Source organism: Cenococcum geophilum (genome assembly GCF_001692895.1).
Source record: "Cenococcum geophilum 1.58 unplaced genomic scaffold K441scaffold_89, whole genome shotgun sequence".
Taxonomy (NCBI): Eukaryota; Fungi; Ascomycota; class Dothideomycetes; order Gloniales; family Gloniaceae; genus Cenococcum; species Cenococcum geophilum.
In genome coordinates, this window is record NW_027137647.1 from 243,253 (window position 1) to 259,540 (window position 16,288).

At 50.5% G+C, this 16,288-nt stretch overlaps 2 protein-coding genes across 2 annotated transcripts; both read left to right on the plus strand.

The window, feature by feature from the left end:
• Positions 1–2,491: 2,491 nt before the first annotated feature.
• K441DRAFT_594895 (ankyrin) lies at positions 2,492–3,175 on the plus strand (the record flags this gene model as incomplete). The annotated part of the gene is made up of 1 exon (XM_067644974.1): positions 2,492–3,175. A coding segment is annotated over one exon (684 nt), but the record flags the coding sequence as incomplete, so codon positions are not given.
• Positions 3,176–6,820: 3,645 nt separating this feature from the next.
• Positions 6,821–12,440, plus strand: K441DRAFT_594835 (kinesin family protein-like protein; the record flags this gene model as incomplete). The annotated part of the gene is made up of 5 exons (XM_067644973.1): positions 6,821–6,980; positions 7,043–7,366; positions 7,471–7,652; positions 7,702–11,799; positions 11,850–12,440. The coding sequence occupies 5 exons, from the start codon at positions 6,821–6,823 to the stop codon at positions 12,438–12,440; spliced, it is 5,355 nt and encodes a 1,784-aa protein (XP_067496750.1).
• Between the last annotated feature and the right edge of the window lie 3,848 nt (positions 12,441–16,288).

The following is a 16,288-nucleotide window of genomic DNA, read 5'->3' on the forward strand; positions in this document are numbered from 1 at the left end:
GCTGGAACGGACAGAGCTCGTCGTCGAGCTTATAGGAGAGGACAGGCATGACACGGCGGGTACTATCTCCACAGGCAGGCAAGACTAGGAACCTTAGCCGCAGCTGGAACGGACAGAGCTCCGTCGTCGAGCTTATAGGAGAGGACAGGCACGACACAGCGGGTGCTATCTCCACAGGCAGGCAAGACTAGGAACCTCAGCCGCAACTGGAATCGACAGAGCTCGTCGTCGAGCTTATAGGAGAGGACAGGCATGACACGGCGGGTAATTATCTCCACAGGCAGGCAAGACTAGGAACCTAAGCCGCAGCTGGAATGGACAGAGCTCGTCGTCGAGCTTATAGGAGAGGACAGGCATGACACGGCGGGTACTTACTTCGCAGACAGGTAAGACTAGGAATCTCAGCTGCAGCCGTAAGGGACAGAGCTCGTCGTTGAAATGATAAGCGAGCATAAACAATACATGGCGGGTGGTATCTCCACAGGCGGGCGAGACTAGGAATCTCAGCTGCAATTGGAACGGACAGAGCTCGTCGTCGAGCTTATAGGAGAGGACAGGCATGACACGGCGGGTACTATCTCCACAGGCAGGCAAGACTAGGAACCTTAGCCGCAGCTGGAACGGACAGAGCTCGTCGTCGAGCTTATAGGAGAGGACAGGCACGACACAGCGGGTGCATCTCCCCACAGGCAGGCAAGACTAGGAACCTCAGCCGCAACTGGAATCGACAGAGCTCGGTCGTCGAGCTTATAGGAGAGGACAGGCATGACACGGCGGGTATTATCTCCCCAGGCAGGCAAGACTAGGAACCTAAGCCGCAGCTGGAATGGACAGAGCTCGTTCGTCGAGCTTATAGGGAGAGGATCAGGCATGACACGGCGGGTACTATCTTCGCAGACAGGTAAGACTAGCGAATCTCAGCTGCAGCCGTAAGGGACAGAGCTCGTCGTTGAATGATAAGCGAGCAAACAATACATGGCGGGTGTATCTCCACAGGCGGGCGAGACTAGGAATCTCAGCTGCAATTGGAACGGACAGAGCTCGTCGGTCGAGCTTATAGGAAGGACAGGCATGACACGGCGGGTACTATCTCCACAGGCAGGCAAGACTAGGAACCTTAGCCGCAGCTGGAAGCGGACAGAGCTCGTCGTCGGAGCTTATAGGAGAGGACAGGCACGACACGGCGGGTGCTATCTCACAGCAGGCACAGACTAGGAACCTCAGCCGCAACGGAATCGACAGAGCTCGTCGTCGAGCTTATAGGAGAGGACAGGCATGACACGGTGGGTATTATCTTCCACAAGGCAGGCAAGAACTAGGAACCTTAAGCCGTCGCTGCGAATGGACAGAGCTCGTCCGTCGAGCTTATAGGAGGCAGGACAGGCATGATCACAGGGCGGGTACTATCTTTCGGCAGACAGGTAAGACTATACGGATATCTCAGCTGCAGCCGTAAGGGACAGAGCTCGTTGTTCGAAACTGAATAAAAAGCGAGAGATAAACAATACAATGGCGGGTGGTCTCTCACAGGGCGGCGCGAGACTGGGAATCTCAGGCCTGAACTGGACGGACAGAGCTCGTCGTCGAGCATTATAGGACGAGGGACAGGCAATGGCACGGCGGGGTACTATCCTTCACAGACCAGGTAAAGACTAGGAATATCATGCTGCGAGCCGTAAGGGACAGGAGCTCGTCGCTCGAGTTATAGGAGAGCGACAGGGTATGACACGGCGGGTACTATCTCCCGACAGTCAGGGCAAGACTAGGGATCTCAGGCTGCAATTGGGAACGGACAACAGGCTCGTCGTCGAAACCCTGATTAGCGGGAGTACAGGAAGACGGCGGGTGCTATCGCCGGACACCGCTAATAATGACAGAAAACTTAGGCCCTACTGCGGACAGGAAGACCGTCTTGTCGGAAGCTTGTTTACGAGCTAGCGAGGTATAAGACCAATCGCAGGCTTCTTCTTGAGGAGATTTTGACTCGAACCTCAACTTTTCCGGGGGAGAAACCTCCATCCTCGCCAGCACCTCGAAGGTTAACCAAGTAAGACCCTTCGGCGGAATAGCAAAGTCCCGACTTGCCGGTAGAAATAGGAAAGGAAAGTTACGGTCTTCCGGGCGAAAGCCTAAGTTCCGACTTTGTAGGAAGCACTGTCAAGAGATAAGCGTTAGTTGTTACCCTTAAAAGGTTGGAGTAGAGCTCTTAACGCTGCCGCGCACACTGTCCTCGTCTAACCATTCGTCAGCAATTGACGCCGACTCCAAGGATCAGAACGGGCAGACGCCGCTACTATTAGCGGCAGCGAATAGGCACGAGGCGATAGTTAAGCTGCTGCTCGGCACAGGCAAGGTCAACGTCGACTCTAAGGATCAGAACGGACGGACACCTCTATCATGGGCGGCACAGCACGGACAGGAGAGGATATTCGAGCTGCTGCTTGAGACAGGCAAGGTCGACGCCGACTCTAAGGATCAGAACGGACGGATACCTCTATCATGGGCGGCACAGTACGGACAGGAGAGGATATTCGAGCTGCTGCTCGAGATAGGCAAGGTCGACGTCGACTCCAAGGATAAGCATAAATGGACGCCACTATTATTAGCGGCAGCGAATGAACACGAAGCGATAGTCAAGCTGCTGCTCGACACAGGCAAAGTCGACGTCGACACGGAAGATGATGCCGGGCGGACGCCGCTTTTGTGGGCGGCAGAGAACGGGCACGAGGCGATAGTCAAGCTACTGCTGAATACAGACAAGGTCAATACTAACGCGAAGGATAGGTACGGGCGGACGCCGCTATTCTTGGCAGTACGGAAAGGACACGAAATTACAGTTAAGCTGCTGCTCGACACAGACAAGGTTGATGTTGACACACAGGATACATACTCGTGGACGCCGCTATCGTGGTCAGTAGAGTGCGGGCACGAAGCTATGGTCAAGCTGCTGCTCGCCACTAGCAAAATTGATGTTGACAGAAAAGATATGCATGGACGGACCCCGCTATGGTGGACAGCACAAAATGGGCACGAGGCGATAGCCAAGCTGCTACTTGGGACAGGCAAAGTCGATGTCAACTCAAAAGATCACGATGGACGTACGCCGCTATTCTGGGCGGCACGGAGTGGGAATAAGGCTGTAGCTAGACTGCTGCGGTTGCACAACCATTCTTAATAGCCAGGATCTTTATTTTGCTCATCCTAAAGATAGCTGAGTGTAGACTTAGGTTTGACACGCTCAACGGCCTAGGCAAACTCTACGCAAGACTAGAAAGATTCAATGATGCTCTGCTTCCCGCTCTAGTAGCCAAAGCCGTGTCGACGACGCTAAAATTTGTACCTTAGAGGTTTCTCAGGCTACCAAAGGTGCTTAGGAACGATCATTAACGCTATCGGACTTTGCGCAAAACCCTTGCTGCTTTAGATAAGGGAAGAGACAAAATCAAAATATAGATCGTGAATGGCAAAGGCATGACTCTAGTACGATTAGCTGTATTGTCAATTAAGGTAATGTGCTATACAGGAGTTTGCATTTCCGGAATATGTGGGTGGCCGCTAGTACCACGATAGCGTGCTTTAGGCACTATGCATCTCTAAAGCAGCAGATGCAGGAGAGGTAGCTATGGTTCTTATAGAGTGATCTATGGGGGAAGCATAGGGCTGAGGCATCTCTCTTATACCTCTATGTTCAGACAGGTAATGCAGAGCCTTGCCAGCAGGGCGGAGAACATGAGTACATAAACGGTACTTGGTCAAGATGTTGCTTAGGTTTGATGTGTCAGCATGAGGCATTGGCACATTTCGCCACCAGCAGCAAGGAGGGTGGCCGACCCGCACCGGCCACACCCTTGTAGAGATGTTTCCTAGCTTTCTGACCGTTTGCGAGAGGTAAAACTGACCTCGCACCTGGCTAACATGTAATCCATTTGTGGGGCGTGACAAAGCACGAGTGATGTGATGTGATGTGTTGGTTCTGAGCCGATCACTTCGTAGACGCTTGCAGCGGTATGAGATCCTCAGTTCCCTGCAAATCGCCTTCGCTCTATTTCGCATTTCCTAACTAGACGGCTTCGTGGAATTCGGCCCGTTAGGGAATACTATCTATGATGTAGTTAGCCTTAGGAGACTTATCTATAGGTAGCATGGGCACATACTGTCCTCTTAAAAAATTGGGAGCGAATGGAAAGCAAATTACAAAGAAACAAGAGTAAGAGTGGAAGTTTGGCAAGGATATGCCTGAGAGTTGGTGAAAGATAAAACCTAGCCACGATGCATTGATATGCAATGGTCCTTTTCGGCCCTCAATCCTTCCGGCGATCTGGAGAGCCCTGGTGATGATCTCTCCGAAGTTGAAGCCGTATGTAGCATTGGAATAGTGTAGAGAGTGCAATTTTACAGTGATTTTTAATGCTGAACTCGACTCTCAGCCTTCTGCGCATGCGGCCTAGGGAAGGGTTGGGAGTAGAGACAATGCGGGTCAAGGCGGTCATCGGCCGCTGCTGGGCCACTGCCGAAAGAGAAATAGGGCGTTTGGTAAGGGTCCTCCATGTAGCTTGCATTTGAGAACTTGCAGGACAGGAGGCATAGATTGCCTTTTCAAGTGGACTGCTGACGCTGTTCACCGCACATTGATCAGAGTATCTCCTGTGCTCTGCAGCGGATGAGGCGCGCTTGCATTCTGGGGGTTTCCTGTCAGCCAATTCGCCATGGCGCGTTGTCAGATTTTTTTGATAGACAAATAGCGAAAATGCATCAGTAGGGACGTTTGTAACACCTCGCGGGCTTTTTAGCGACAACTACAAGGAACGAGCAACGACGCCGAAAGTCTCAATAGGGAAAATTCGTCTGGCATGGCTAGATTCTAAGGCTCAATACCGGTTCTGGGAAAATTGACGGTGATTGACGATGAATGACAGTGAAGAGCCTATCATGTGATCACATAATTGCCTTATTAGTTCGCAATACGCAGGAAGTTGTTAGGCTGATATGCATGTCTTCTGCAGGTATATACCAGCATGGTGATTGAAAATTCCGCTCGATAAGGAGGCAGGCTGAGCAAACCCAAGGGAGGCTAAGGGCCAGGGGGCCAAGGGCCAAGGGCCAAGTCACGCATCTCGTACGATGTGCGGGTAGACTAAGAACAATGCATCTCCAGCCTCCACACCAAAGTCAAAAAAAGCGAGGCACAACCGTCGCCAAATCTTGCGTAAGAAAGGGGTGTAATGGTGCAGTGATGCTTCGGGCGGGCTGGCTGTCAAGCCTCACGCGGACGTGCGGATCTCGGCCATGCAACGCCAACACCCTCTATGAAGTGTTGAATACTAATATTCTAGGCTTGGTGCAATGCTAGGGGTCTTAGTGGGGAACCATGCACCGCGCGATAAACAACTCTAACCACCAAACATGGCCAGCCTACAGAAGAGCGTGAGGCCCGCCGTAGGCTTTAGAGGTGCCGAGGAGCAGCAGTTCTTCAGATGCTAAAAAGCAGGGGGGCAATGCAGCCCTCGTTACTCTGCGCTGAGGACTTTGCCGTGAGTGGGCGCATCTTCTCGCCTTGCCTGCACCCCGGGATGACCGTTGCTGAAACGCGCCTCTTTACTGTTATGGGAGTAGTCGGATCTCGACGGCAACATTGCTGCTTCGAACAATCGCTTGGGGACAGAAAGGCGATTCAGCGACGCACCCGACCAGAGCTATTTGCTGCTTCTTGTTCTTATAGACGCTTGGATCGGCCGCCGGTCAACTCATGTTTCTCCGCGACATTTCTTTGCGCGCTCGGCGCTGCACACGGATTCGGCAGCGCTGTGTGGGCTAGTGGTTGGGGGTGTGAAGGATTGTGTCAGAGCTACCTGTTTGCATCTCTATAGAAGATGACAGCCCCACCGGCGAAGTTTTACCTGACAAGGAGATCGGCAGCACAGTTAAGCCAAGAGAAGGTAAGCTTTGGTGTCCTGAAATGCAGCGAACGAGGAACTGCAGGAGGTGTGACATGAGGACTAGGAGCATGTCCGCTAGTGTGTGAATGCTATGTAGAGAAGTCTCCGATTTTTGTGCTTTCTATACGAGAAATTTCCCTCAGAGTGCTCCGTTCTGCAACCGGCCGGTCAATGAGGCGCAGAGCAGGCGTGGAGCAGCATGTAGTTGGATAGCTGCTGGAGTGGCAGGCACCAGAAGCAAGCAGCACTCATCTTCGCGTTGCCGTCGGCTCCACCCATTCAGCAGCGCGCAGCGCGACGACCTCCAGCAGCAACACGCGATGCTAGTGATGGGGCCAGCTGCAAAGAACCCTGAAGACGCAGGGATGGGGAGCGGCCGGCCTGGCACTTGGCAATTCTGGGTCAGCCCAGAAGGCACAGTCGTCGCTTTCGCATGGTGAACCGTGAAGCCCCCTCTCTCCCCTATCAATTTTTACCCCTGACTAGCGGGTCCTCTCAAATAGCATTTGGGCCGGTTTGCCCGCGCTGCTCACGCACCGCACGCCGTGAGGGACTACTCTGTCGCGAAAATCGCCGTCTCGCTGCATTCTTAATCATCATCATCATCACCACCCTCCTCCCGCGCGTTCAAGACCTGCAGCATTCGCCGTCGCTAATCGAGTTCCCCAACGTACCGGCTGATGCTCCAGCCTCAACCCCGAAGCAGACACGCTGGAACCACGTTGAGGTCGCTTCACCAACCATTTTCGCATGACTAGGGACGCCATCCCCCATACACTGGCTTTTCACCCGGCAACCCTTCGAGTAGACGACGGTTTGATAGCCTACGGCAAGGGGGAGTCCTGCGCACGAACCTCTACTGACGGCACCCGCTTGCCGGCGTGATGGCATCCTCACCTCCTGGGTCGCCTGCTGGCGGGATACAACGGCCGATGAGCGCAATGATCCGTTCAAATCGAAGTTCTAGTCGCATGAGTATGAGCAGTAGGCACGGAGGCGGTAGTAGAGCTTCGGATGAGGACGGCAAGACCGCAGTTAAAGTTGGTGCGTATTGCATTCGCGGTGTTTCCCCGCGATGGAAATTTGCTAACTCCAGTCTAATGCAGCGGTCCGCGTCCGTCCTCCACTTCAACCATCAGATCCAGGCTACGAATTAGTGCCGCAGCGATTTCGCGGTTCCACATGTCAAGTAACTACACCCACGAGCTTGGCGGTCGAGTCGGCGCAAGGGAAGAAGCTGTTTGTTTTCGATCGTGTATTTGGTGAAGATGTTGATCAGGAAGGCATCTGGGAATATCTCAGCGAAAGTGTCAACTCGTTCGTGCAGGGCTACAATGTCTCCATTCTAGCATATGGCCAATCTGGTGCTGGAAAGTCCTACACAATGGGTACCACTGGGCCACGGGAGCAGGCCGATTCAAGAATCATGGGTATGTTGATCTGCTAGAGTCGTGCTCACTTATGTCTCCCATCTCTAGTTGTTAATACAGTAGTCTACATACGCATAGTAGCGATTGCTGACAGTCACTTTCAGGCGTTATTCCTAGAGCAGCATCACTGCTATTCGAAAAACTCACTGGCTCTTCGAGCAATCGTACATCAGGCATTGCGCTTCGCGCTCCATCAAGATATTCGACACATGGTCTTCCTGCTATCCAGAGCTTTTCGAAACCTTCCGGGGATAAGAATTGGCAAATGAAAGCAACATATGTTGAGGTCAGCATCTTATTGTCATTATCAGAACAGCAGGGCTAATGTGCTATAGATTTACAATGAGCAATTGCGGGATTTATTAGTCTCGGAATCTGTTCCCGCTCATGAGCGAACCCAAGTCACGATAAGAGAAGACTCAAAAAACCGGATACTTCCCACTGGACTTACACAAGTTACAATAAACTCTGTCGAAGACCTGCTGAGTGCACTAAATTTTGGATCTTCGATTCGACAAACAGATGCAACTGCAGTCAACGCGAAATCATCACGCTCACATGCCGTTTTCAGCCTGAACCTTGTACAAAAGAAGAGTTCTACAACCCCAACATCGACAAAGGATAAGCGATTATCCGTACCTCTTGAAGCTATGTCAGGAGGCAATGAAAGCTGGGTCACTGTAGACAGCAAATTGCATTTCGTTGACTTGGCAGGTAGTGAAAGGTTAAAGAACACTCAGGCATATGGTGAGAGGGCGAAAGAGGGAATATCGATTAATGCAGGGCTTGCGAGCTTGGGCAAAGTCATCTCCCAGCTATCTTCCCGCGCCGCAGGATCACATGTTTCCTATCGCGATTCCAAACTCACACGTCTTCTCCAGGACTCCCTTGGCGGGAATGCGATTACGTATATGGTGGCCTGCGTCAACCCAGTCGAGTTCCATCTTAGTGAAACCCTAAATACAGTTCAGTATGCCCAGCGTGCCCGTGCTATTCAGAGCAAGCCACAAATCCAGCAGATCTCCGACGAAGGCGACAAACAAGCTGTGATTGAGCGACTGCGGGCGGAAGTTTCCTTCCTTCGTGACCAGATTAGGCTTTCAGAGAGAACAGAACGGAAGAATAATGCGCCCCAGGAACGCGCTGAACGACAGCATGAACGTGAGGTTGAGCTCCAAAACCAGCTGCTGGATATTCAAGAGAATTACAGTGCGCTTAGCCAACGTCATGCAAGGCTCATATCCGAGATCACAAAAGCTCGCGACACAGAATCCGATGATACCCCGATGCTGAAAGATGCGATTGGTGATACTGCGCTTGAAAGGCTTAAGCGTTCCAACTCGTTTGCCGAAGCTGTTGAGCAGGTCGTGCTTGAGTATGAAAAGACTATACAATCGCTGGAGGCATCGTTATCAAACACTAGGTCTTCGTTATCAAGTACTGAAAGTTCGCTGCTTGAGAAGGAAACCAAAATTGCGTACCTAGAAAGCCATACGCAACAGCTTCAGGCTCGGATACAAAAATCAATGGACCGTGAGGCAAGTAATGAGGAGTATCTTAAATCTCTCGAGGCTAGGGTGGACAGCGTAACTTCTGGCGAGGAAAAGAGCTCTGCGATCATTCAAGACCTCCGGAAGGAACTCAATAGGACTAAAGAAAACGAGGCTAGCTGCGAGGAGTATATCTCGACCCTCGAAGAACGTTTAGCAGAAGCAGAACAAGATCACGAACTCATGCAGAGAGAGATAGATCGCCTAGAACACGTAGTTGAGCGGCAGAGGAGCATCGGCAAACTGGATAACCTCCTTTACGAACTTGACCATATCCGACAAAATGACGCCAAGGCTGAAAGCGGTTCGCTCGTCAATGGTTACTCAAAGACTGACAGTGATCCATTCTTTGAGAAGAGGTTATCATCCGGTAGTAGTAGACAACTCAATGGCCACGTTGATTCCATCGAAGAGGAGGATATGGACAGACCAACTTCTGCTGGCGTAGCAGAATCTATTGTCACCGATGGGGTTGAGGAACAAAAATTGGATTATGAGGAACAACCTGATGCCGCCAGATCTGAGTTAGCACCGATGGATGCTGCAGAACTCCCTCAGAGTCCTGCTCAGTCGAAGTATGTTGCAGACAAGCTTGAGACAGTAACCCAAGAACTCTTCGACCTTCGTGTAGAACACGAAAATACCATTAACGATTTTGATAGCCTTGCGAAAAAGTACCAGGAAGCTTTGAGAACACTAGCTGCTCTTCAAGATGTCGTTGATGAAGCGCGCCATCGCGGACCTTCTACGCCATCAACCCGACCAACATCTTTTTTAGCGGACGCGGGGATGGAGGGGCTCAGGGAGGAGGATGGACAACCTTCATCCTCGCGTACCTTATCATCGGAATTGTCCTTGGCTGGGGAATCCACAAATACCTCCAACTTGGAGGAAGATCCCTATAATACTACAGAGGCATCTGATGCTGAGACAGCTCAAGCCAAGTTGGATTCTGTCAACTATGCAGATATGTCGCAGAAGGAATCGACACTGGCTCAGGAGATGGAGATGCTGAGGAGGTTGCATGCAGAGAAGGAGCAGCGCGTGGCCGAACTTAATCAAAATTATACAGAGTTGCAAGAGAAGCACCAGGACACTCTCGACTACGTAGAGGAGTTGAAATCGGAAGTGCACAGGGCTCAGATGGTTCGCCCTGCGTCACCTACCGCTAATATAATTCGCCGAAAATCTAGCCAGAATGTCATGGCCACCGACCGGGCGAACCGTTCTTTTGCATCGTTACGTAACATGGCACTGGAGAACTTCGAAGATCATCCGGACATTATCCAGAACTTCGAACTGAACCTCAACGCCATAATGACGGAGTTACATACACGGTCTGAACGAGTTCAAGCTCTCGAAACCGAAATCGCTTCTGTACGCAAGGAGATGGAAGGGAAGATGACTCTCATCACAGGCCTAACAAAGGAAAGATCTAGCTTAAAGGCATCATCGCCACTGGATATTTCTGTAGTTTCCTCTATGCGCGACCAGTTGTTGGAGAGCGAGAATCAGCTTGAGGCACTCAAAGAGTCTCACGCCAGCCGCGAGCAGGAACTTCAGGAACAGATTGAGAGCCTGAAGGCCTCCTTGCGGAATCAAAGTGCAACAGATGAGCCTGGTTCGCCTACTAAGGCAGTACCTTCATCCCCGATGCCTGGTGTTTTCCCAGAGACACCGGCTGCGGAGAGCGCCTCTAGAGAATTAGACTCTGCTTCGGCCAGCGAGGACAGACATCAGAAGCAAATCATCGAGCTGCAACATGAAGTTTCTGAGTGGCAATCCAAGCATCTCGCCGCAATGGAGTCTATGAAAGCCTCTGAAACACAACTCCTAGCCACTATTAGCGATTTGGAAACTTCCATGAGAAACGCTGAAGCTCAACATGCGGAGCGTCTTGCCGAACTTGAACAGAAATCAAAGAGCATTCATGGCGCTGCTGAAGATTTCGACCAAGAGAAAACACGACATGGAGAAGTTGTAGCGGCTCTTCAGAAAGAAGTAGATGAGCACAAAGCCACTGCTGCAACACACGCAACTCGTCTCGCTGAGCTTGAGCAATCACATGCGAACATTCTCAGACAGGTCGAGGAGGATTCTAGATCCAGAGAACTTACCGAGAAGGAACTTCAGACCCATCGATCCCTAGTAGCAAATCTGGAGAACCAGATTGAGGAGCATAAATCAGCGATCGCTATTCATCAACAAGGACTATCTGCTCTTCAAGAATCTCACACAAATGAATTGAAGCACCTTAACAATCAACTGCTGATCGCTCATACCGAATCAAACGAGAAGCTTGTTGCTCAACTTGCCGAACATACGAATGCCACGGCTGCGTTGCAGGAAGAGCTAACTAAGGCTCAAGCTCTACATCAATATAATACTTTGGCACTTCAAGCCGAACTAACCAAAGCTCAAACAGATATGGTCGATCTCCTGAAGGGTGTGTCTGCGGCCTTAAACGAGGATACAGATGCGACCAAGCTACACTCTCAGATCGAATCGTTAGTTAAGAGCAGGAAGACCCTTACGGCTCAATATGAGCAAGCTTCTAAAGACTTGGACGCTGCCCGGGCTGAACTGGTGACGGCCGTGGCAAATGTTACTGCTCTTGAAAGCACGGTGGGGGAACTCAAGTCCATCAACGAGCAAACCTTGAAGGAGCTGGAAAAAGTTAGCGAGGAGGAGAAGAAGAGTTCGCGTCTGGTCCAGGAACTGGAAGACCAATTGAATCAGAACTGGGATCAGCACGAACTGGCGAATAATAGACTCTCTGCTCTACAATCCGAACGGCAAATTCAACTTGAAGAGGCTCTTCAAACCCGTGCAGAGATTGAGCGGGAGCTTGATGAGTCGAGGGCAAAGATCGCTCTACTAGAGGTAAGTATTTATATTTGCTATATTAGGACTCGTTGCTAACCTAAGTTTAGTCTCAGCTTGGTGATACGAAGCGGAACTCGCATCGAGAGTCTCTGGACCCTAGGGATGCCACGCTTCAGCGCTCTAATTCGGCAAACTCAAATCTCCGAAAGAGTGCATCCCACACTTCCTTGCCATCACCCCCTCCAGCAATCCCTCTTCCGCCTCTTCCAGGCAGTCCCCCACCAACGAACGCTACAACCGCGCCGTCACCTCCAACGTCGCGTCATCAAAGTAAGGATATCGCGCAAGCGCAGTTGGTTGAAGATCAAGAAGCTCGCATTCGAACCATCGAGAAGCACCTCTTCGCTGAGAAGCAACTCACTGCTACTCTCGAGGATGCTTTGACTGATCTCGAGTCGTCGAGCACAAAGGTCAAGTCCGAGATGGAAGCCTGGAAGAAGAAATGTACCGGTCTTGAAGAGGAGCTCACGGTCATGAGGAAGGAACGAAGCCTCGCACGGCACTCGCTGCAAGCAGTCGAGGAGGAGCGGAACGCAAGGATGCGTGTCGAAGCCGAACGGGCTCACCTCGAAGCCCGTATGGCTGCGTTGAACAACAGCAACAAAAAGAAGAAGAAGAGCACTCTGAATTGCTTCTGATTAGTTTCGCTGTGCGCATTCAGTGGCGTTCAGGGACGAGTCTGTCCCCAGCACATGTTCTTCCCATTTTTCTGCTTTCTCATGTACACGTTCACGATCTTCGACTCTTTCTGCTCATACGGCGCTTTCCGGCGAACCAAACCACATACCCATACAAATTCCTCCGATTCTTGCCTTCGTTGCAAAGGTACGCTTTGCAAAATGTCGCTACGTAGACGATTTGAAACGATATTTTCGGTCCAGTCTAGCTTTATTGCTCACTCGTGGTTTCAACCCGAGTTGGTGCGGAAGCCGGTGTACACTGACAAAGATGCTTTCCTTTCCCATAACTGTGTTCTGCATCTCTTTCCTCTTAAACTTCTCCAATACTTTCGCCTTCTTATCTTTTAAATCTGCTTCACCCCACCTTTATATGAGCGGGTCTTACAACATTTATTTTTCGAGGGCCTAGTGGTTACTTATTCTTCGGAGGAAAACCAGCACCTACTACACCTTTCCTTGTTTTTACAAAATTATTTCCCCATATATTGTCGTTGGGGCTTTTGATGGGAGCTTATTTCTGCACTGGGAACGGCGGGATGAATTTGTTCAGCTTTACGAGGTTTAAGTCGTTGCGACTCAACGATAATATCCAAGGCTCTACCTTTCTATTCGAGAAATGTGGATTCTATCGATGGTGGCCGGGGGTTTTGGACTTGTTTCTTGCTTGTTTTTTAAACTCGACCTATTTGTTTCATTGCGATTGCTTTGACGGAGTGAGAAGATAGGATAGTTTAGTTACATACCCCCAAGCTCAAGCCGGCATTATTCGGGTCCTTTAAAATGACCGAGGCTCTTTGTTATCTTCGTATTCTCGGGATTATGCTTTGGTGATACTTTCTGTTTGAATAGTGTCTTTAAGCCCTGTGACAAAGTACTTGGACTTTGTGGTTCGTTTGCTATGATTACTGATTTCTGATTTCTGCGTCTCTTCCCCGGACAAAGTATTCTCGCACAAATGATGATGTGATACTCCTAGTGAGCGAAAGCATAATGGGCGAGAGCCTTGCTAAGAATTGATCAAAACCCGCTTCCAATGTAGAATGTTGCTCCTAATCCGTGAAAACGAAACCCTGGCAACAGTGGTGGTGGGAAAGCTGATATGAGGTACTAATAACGTACAGCGGAGGGATAAAAAAAAAAGGCTCTAGGAAAGTCTATGAAGAAAACAACAGTTCTAAATTCACATGTCCAATTGGTTACGCAGGGTTCGTAGCACTTGTCCCTATCCACACCAAGATATACTCGGCGTTTGTCGCCTCATTTGAAGAGGCGTGATGATTAGCTTCCCGATATTTCGTAATGAACCTATTCCATGCATAGCCGCATATCGAAAGCGACTATCCACGCGGCATGGGTAACGTTCGGCTAAGAATCAGTAAACCGATGAATGTAGCATTTCGCAGTAATATGCTGGAAGGGATAGAAAGGATTGAACACTTACTCTTTTCATAACGCATCTTCTTTTCAGGAGCCTTGGCCTCCTTGTAGTGAAAGGTTGCCCCTGTGCCGGTCACAAGCATGATGCCGGCGGCAGTCGCACAAAGTGGTAACTATGGTATGCTGGGGATGCCTTCATCGAGGGATTTCCGAATGATCGAGTCGGACTATTCCAAAACGGTCGTAGAGGTATAACGTAACAGCCCACGTCATCTCGCCCAGTGATCTTTCTTGCCTTCATGTCGATCAAGATAATAAGAGGCTAGAGCATGGTCTTCCCGTCCTAGATTCCTGACTATTCGTGTGCTCCTAGAGACCGCCGGCGCCCCTATATGTCGCTCGCGGGTCCTTTTGAGTCAGTCTACGCGGCTAGCGGGGGGAATAGTTCGGGTTAGGCAAGACCTATTGACTTTAACCGGTTGAACATCTTCCCCAATGGATGGCATGAGCTTCATATTCCAGGCTTCCGCATAGATTCTGTTGCTTATGTCGGTGCTAATCTAAGTATCACCTCATACACTGGCATCGACGCAGCGAAGAGGCTCAAGAACGTTAAATTGCGCGCGCAGCTAACACTGGAAAACGTCAAGTAATGGGAAATAAAAGTCAACCAAACGAGCGCCGACCGATATCCGCCGCACCAGACCGAAGCTGAGGCATTCTGGTTCGCTCTGATGACGGACAGAATGTTCGACTGGTCCCCGACACCGCTGTCTTCAAGCAACCTCCACTTTGATACCCGGTTAGACCGCAGATGTACCCCTTGAGTTTGCCCGGAGGCATCCGGATACCCCTTCAGAGGAGGTTAAGCGCCTATATGTGAAACCGCGGTAACCCCGCGCTGTGTGTTCTGGTCTTTCGTTATTACTACCAAGGGTTATTCAGGACTCGCACCCTCCAAGACATAGATAGGGGATCTTGCTTGCATATTATATATATTGATTTTTGACTACCGTCTGATACGGATCCTATTTAGGCTTACGTAGACTACTCCGCACATAGGGGAAAATTGTGTATTGTACAGGAAAAAACCCCTAGTATTTTAGGGGAAAAACCCTATGAGCCACCTCAGCAGGATGAAAAACCCCGGTTTGCCCTTCTCCGCACGTAGCTAGCGGCTACGTCTAGACCTCCGTTGGATCTTGGATCTCCGTAGTTACCACTACATCCTTCTTTTCTTAGCTCGCCTAGAGCTAGAGCTGGGGTTCACTACGTCCTAGCTAGGCCCTGCTGTTAATTGCCGTATGCCGTAGTTTCCTATATCTTAACCGTCCCCTATTGCGGCTATCTCTCGTAGGCTGTTGCCGTTGTATTTACCCTAACCTCCCCTAGGGCTCGTCGAAGGTGTAGGGGGGGGTTCGTCCGTAACCGGCGCTGTAGTACCGGGGGGCGAGCGGGATATGTATGCTATAGGTATCTTTTCCGCCTGGGTCCTAGTTGCCATACCATCTCTAGGGGGGACTAGTCTGTAGAGAGGGCGAGAAAAACCATGTGGTCGTTACCCAGGCTACCAGGCAGTATAGTGCAATTAACGGCGAGTGACCTATCATGCTCCGCGGGCGTGTATTGCCCTAAGGGCTAGGCAGGGGTATGTTTACTCGCTTGTTCGTTCGTCGTCGATCGTGAGAGGTCGTCGATGTTTTCGATTGGGGGGTCCGGGGATGTTGAATCCAACTTGTATCCATGAGGATTATACACAGGTGGGCTCGGGTAAGAGTATAGTAGCTGTTTAGTGTGAGGGGGTACCGTCAGTAGTAGTTTTCGAGATCTCACCATCCTGTGTGAAAACTTTTCGCTACTGCTCACGTCTCAACAACCACCAGCTCCACCCGCACGCTGTCCGACGTCCCTACGTTGGCTCTGCTAGATCCGGAGACCAGTAGGTTCGTAGGCCAAGTCACTTCGTACAGGTGCAGAGTCCGATTTCGACAGCCCTTGCTTGCATATTAGATGGCGGTTATGTGCCTTTTATCCTACGACCTTTCATAGCAGAGGCAGCGGAGCAAGGGAAGAACTTTAGTGACCCGGAGTGTTACACTTTCATTGGGGAGTCGTACATTCATGGTATCATGGAGGGAAGCGGTATTGCGCGCCAAAAGATCCGACGCAAAGGTGTTTGCTTTGAAGTAAAGTTCTGTTTTACGGCTATGTATAACAAGCGAGTTACCAACTTTTTCGCGACGGGTCTTACTTCCTAAATAACTTACAACGCAATGCTTTTATCGACTTCAGAGAAAGAGGGCAGATACCTATTAGCCCTAAACACGTATCGCAACGGTCAAGTTCGAACTATTAAAACTGCTGCAACGGAATATAATATTAATTATGTTGGTAGGGGGGGTACTTGGGCAGTCTCTTTGAGGTCACGT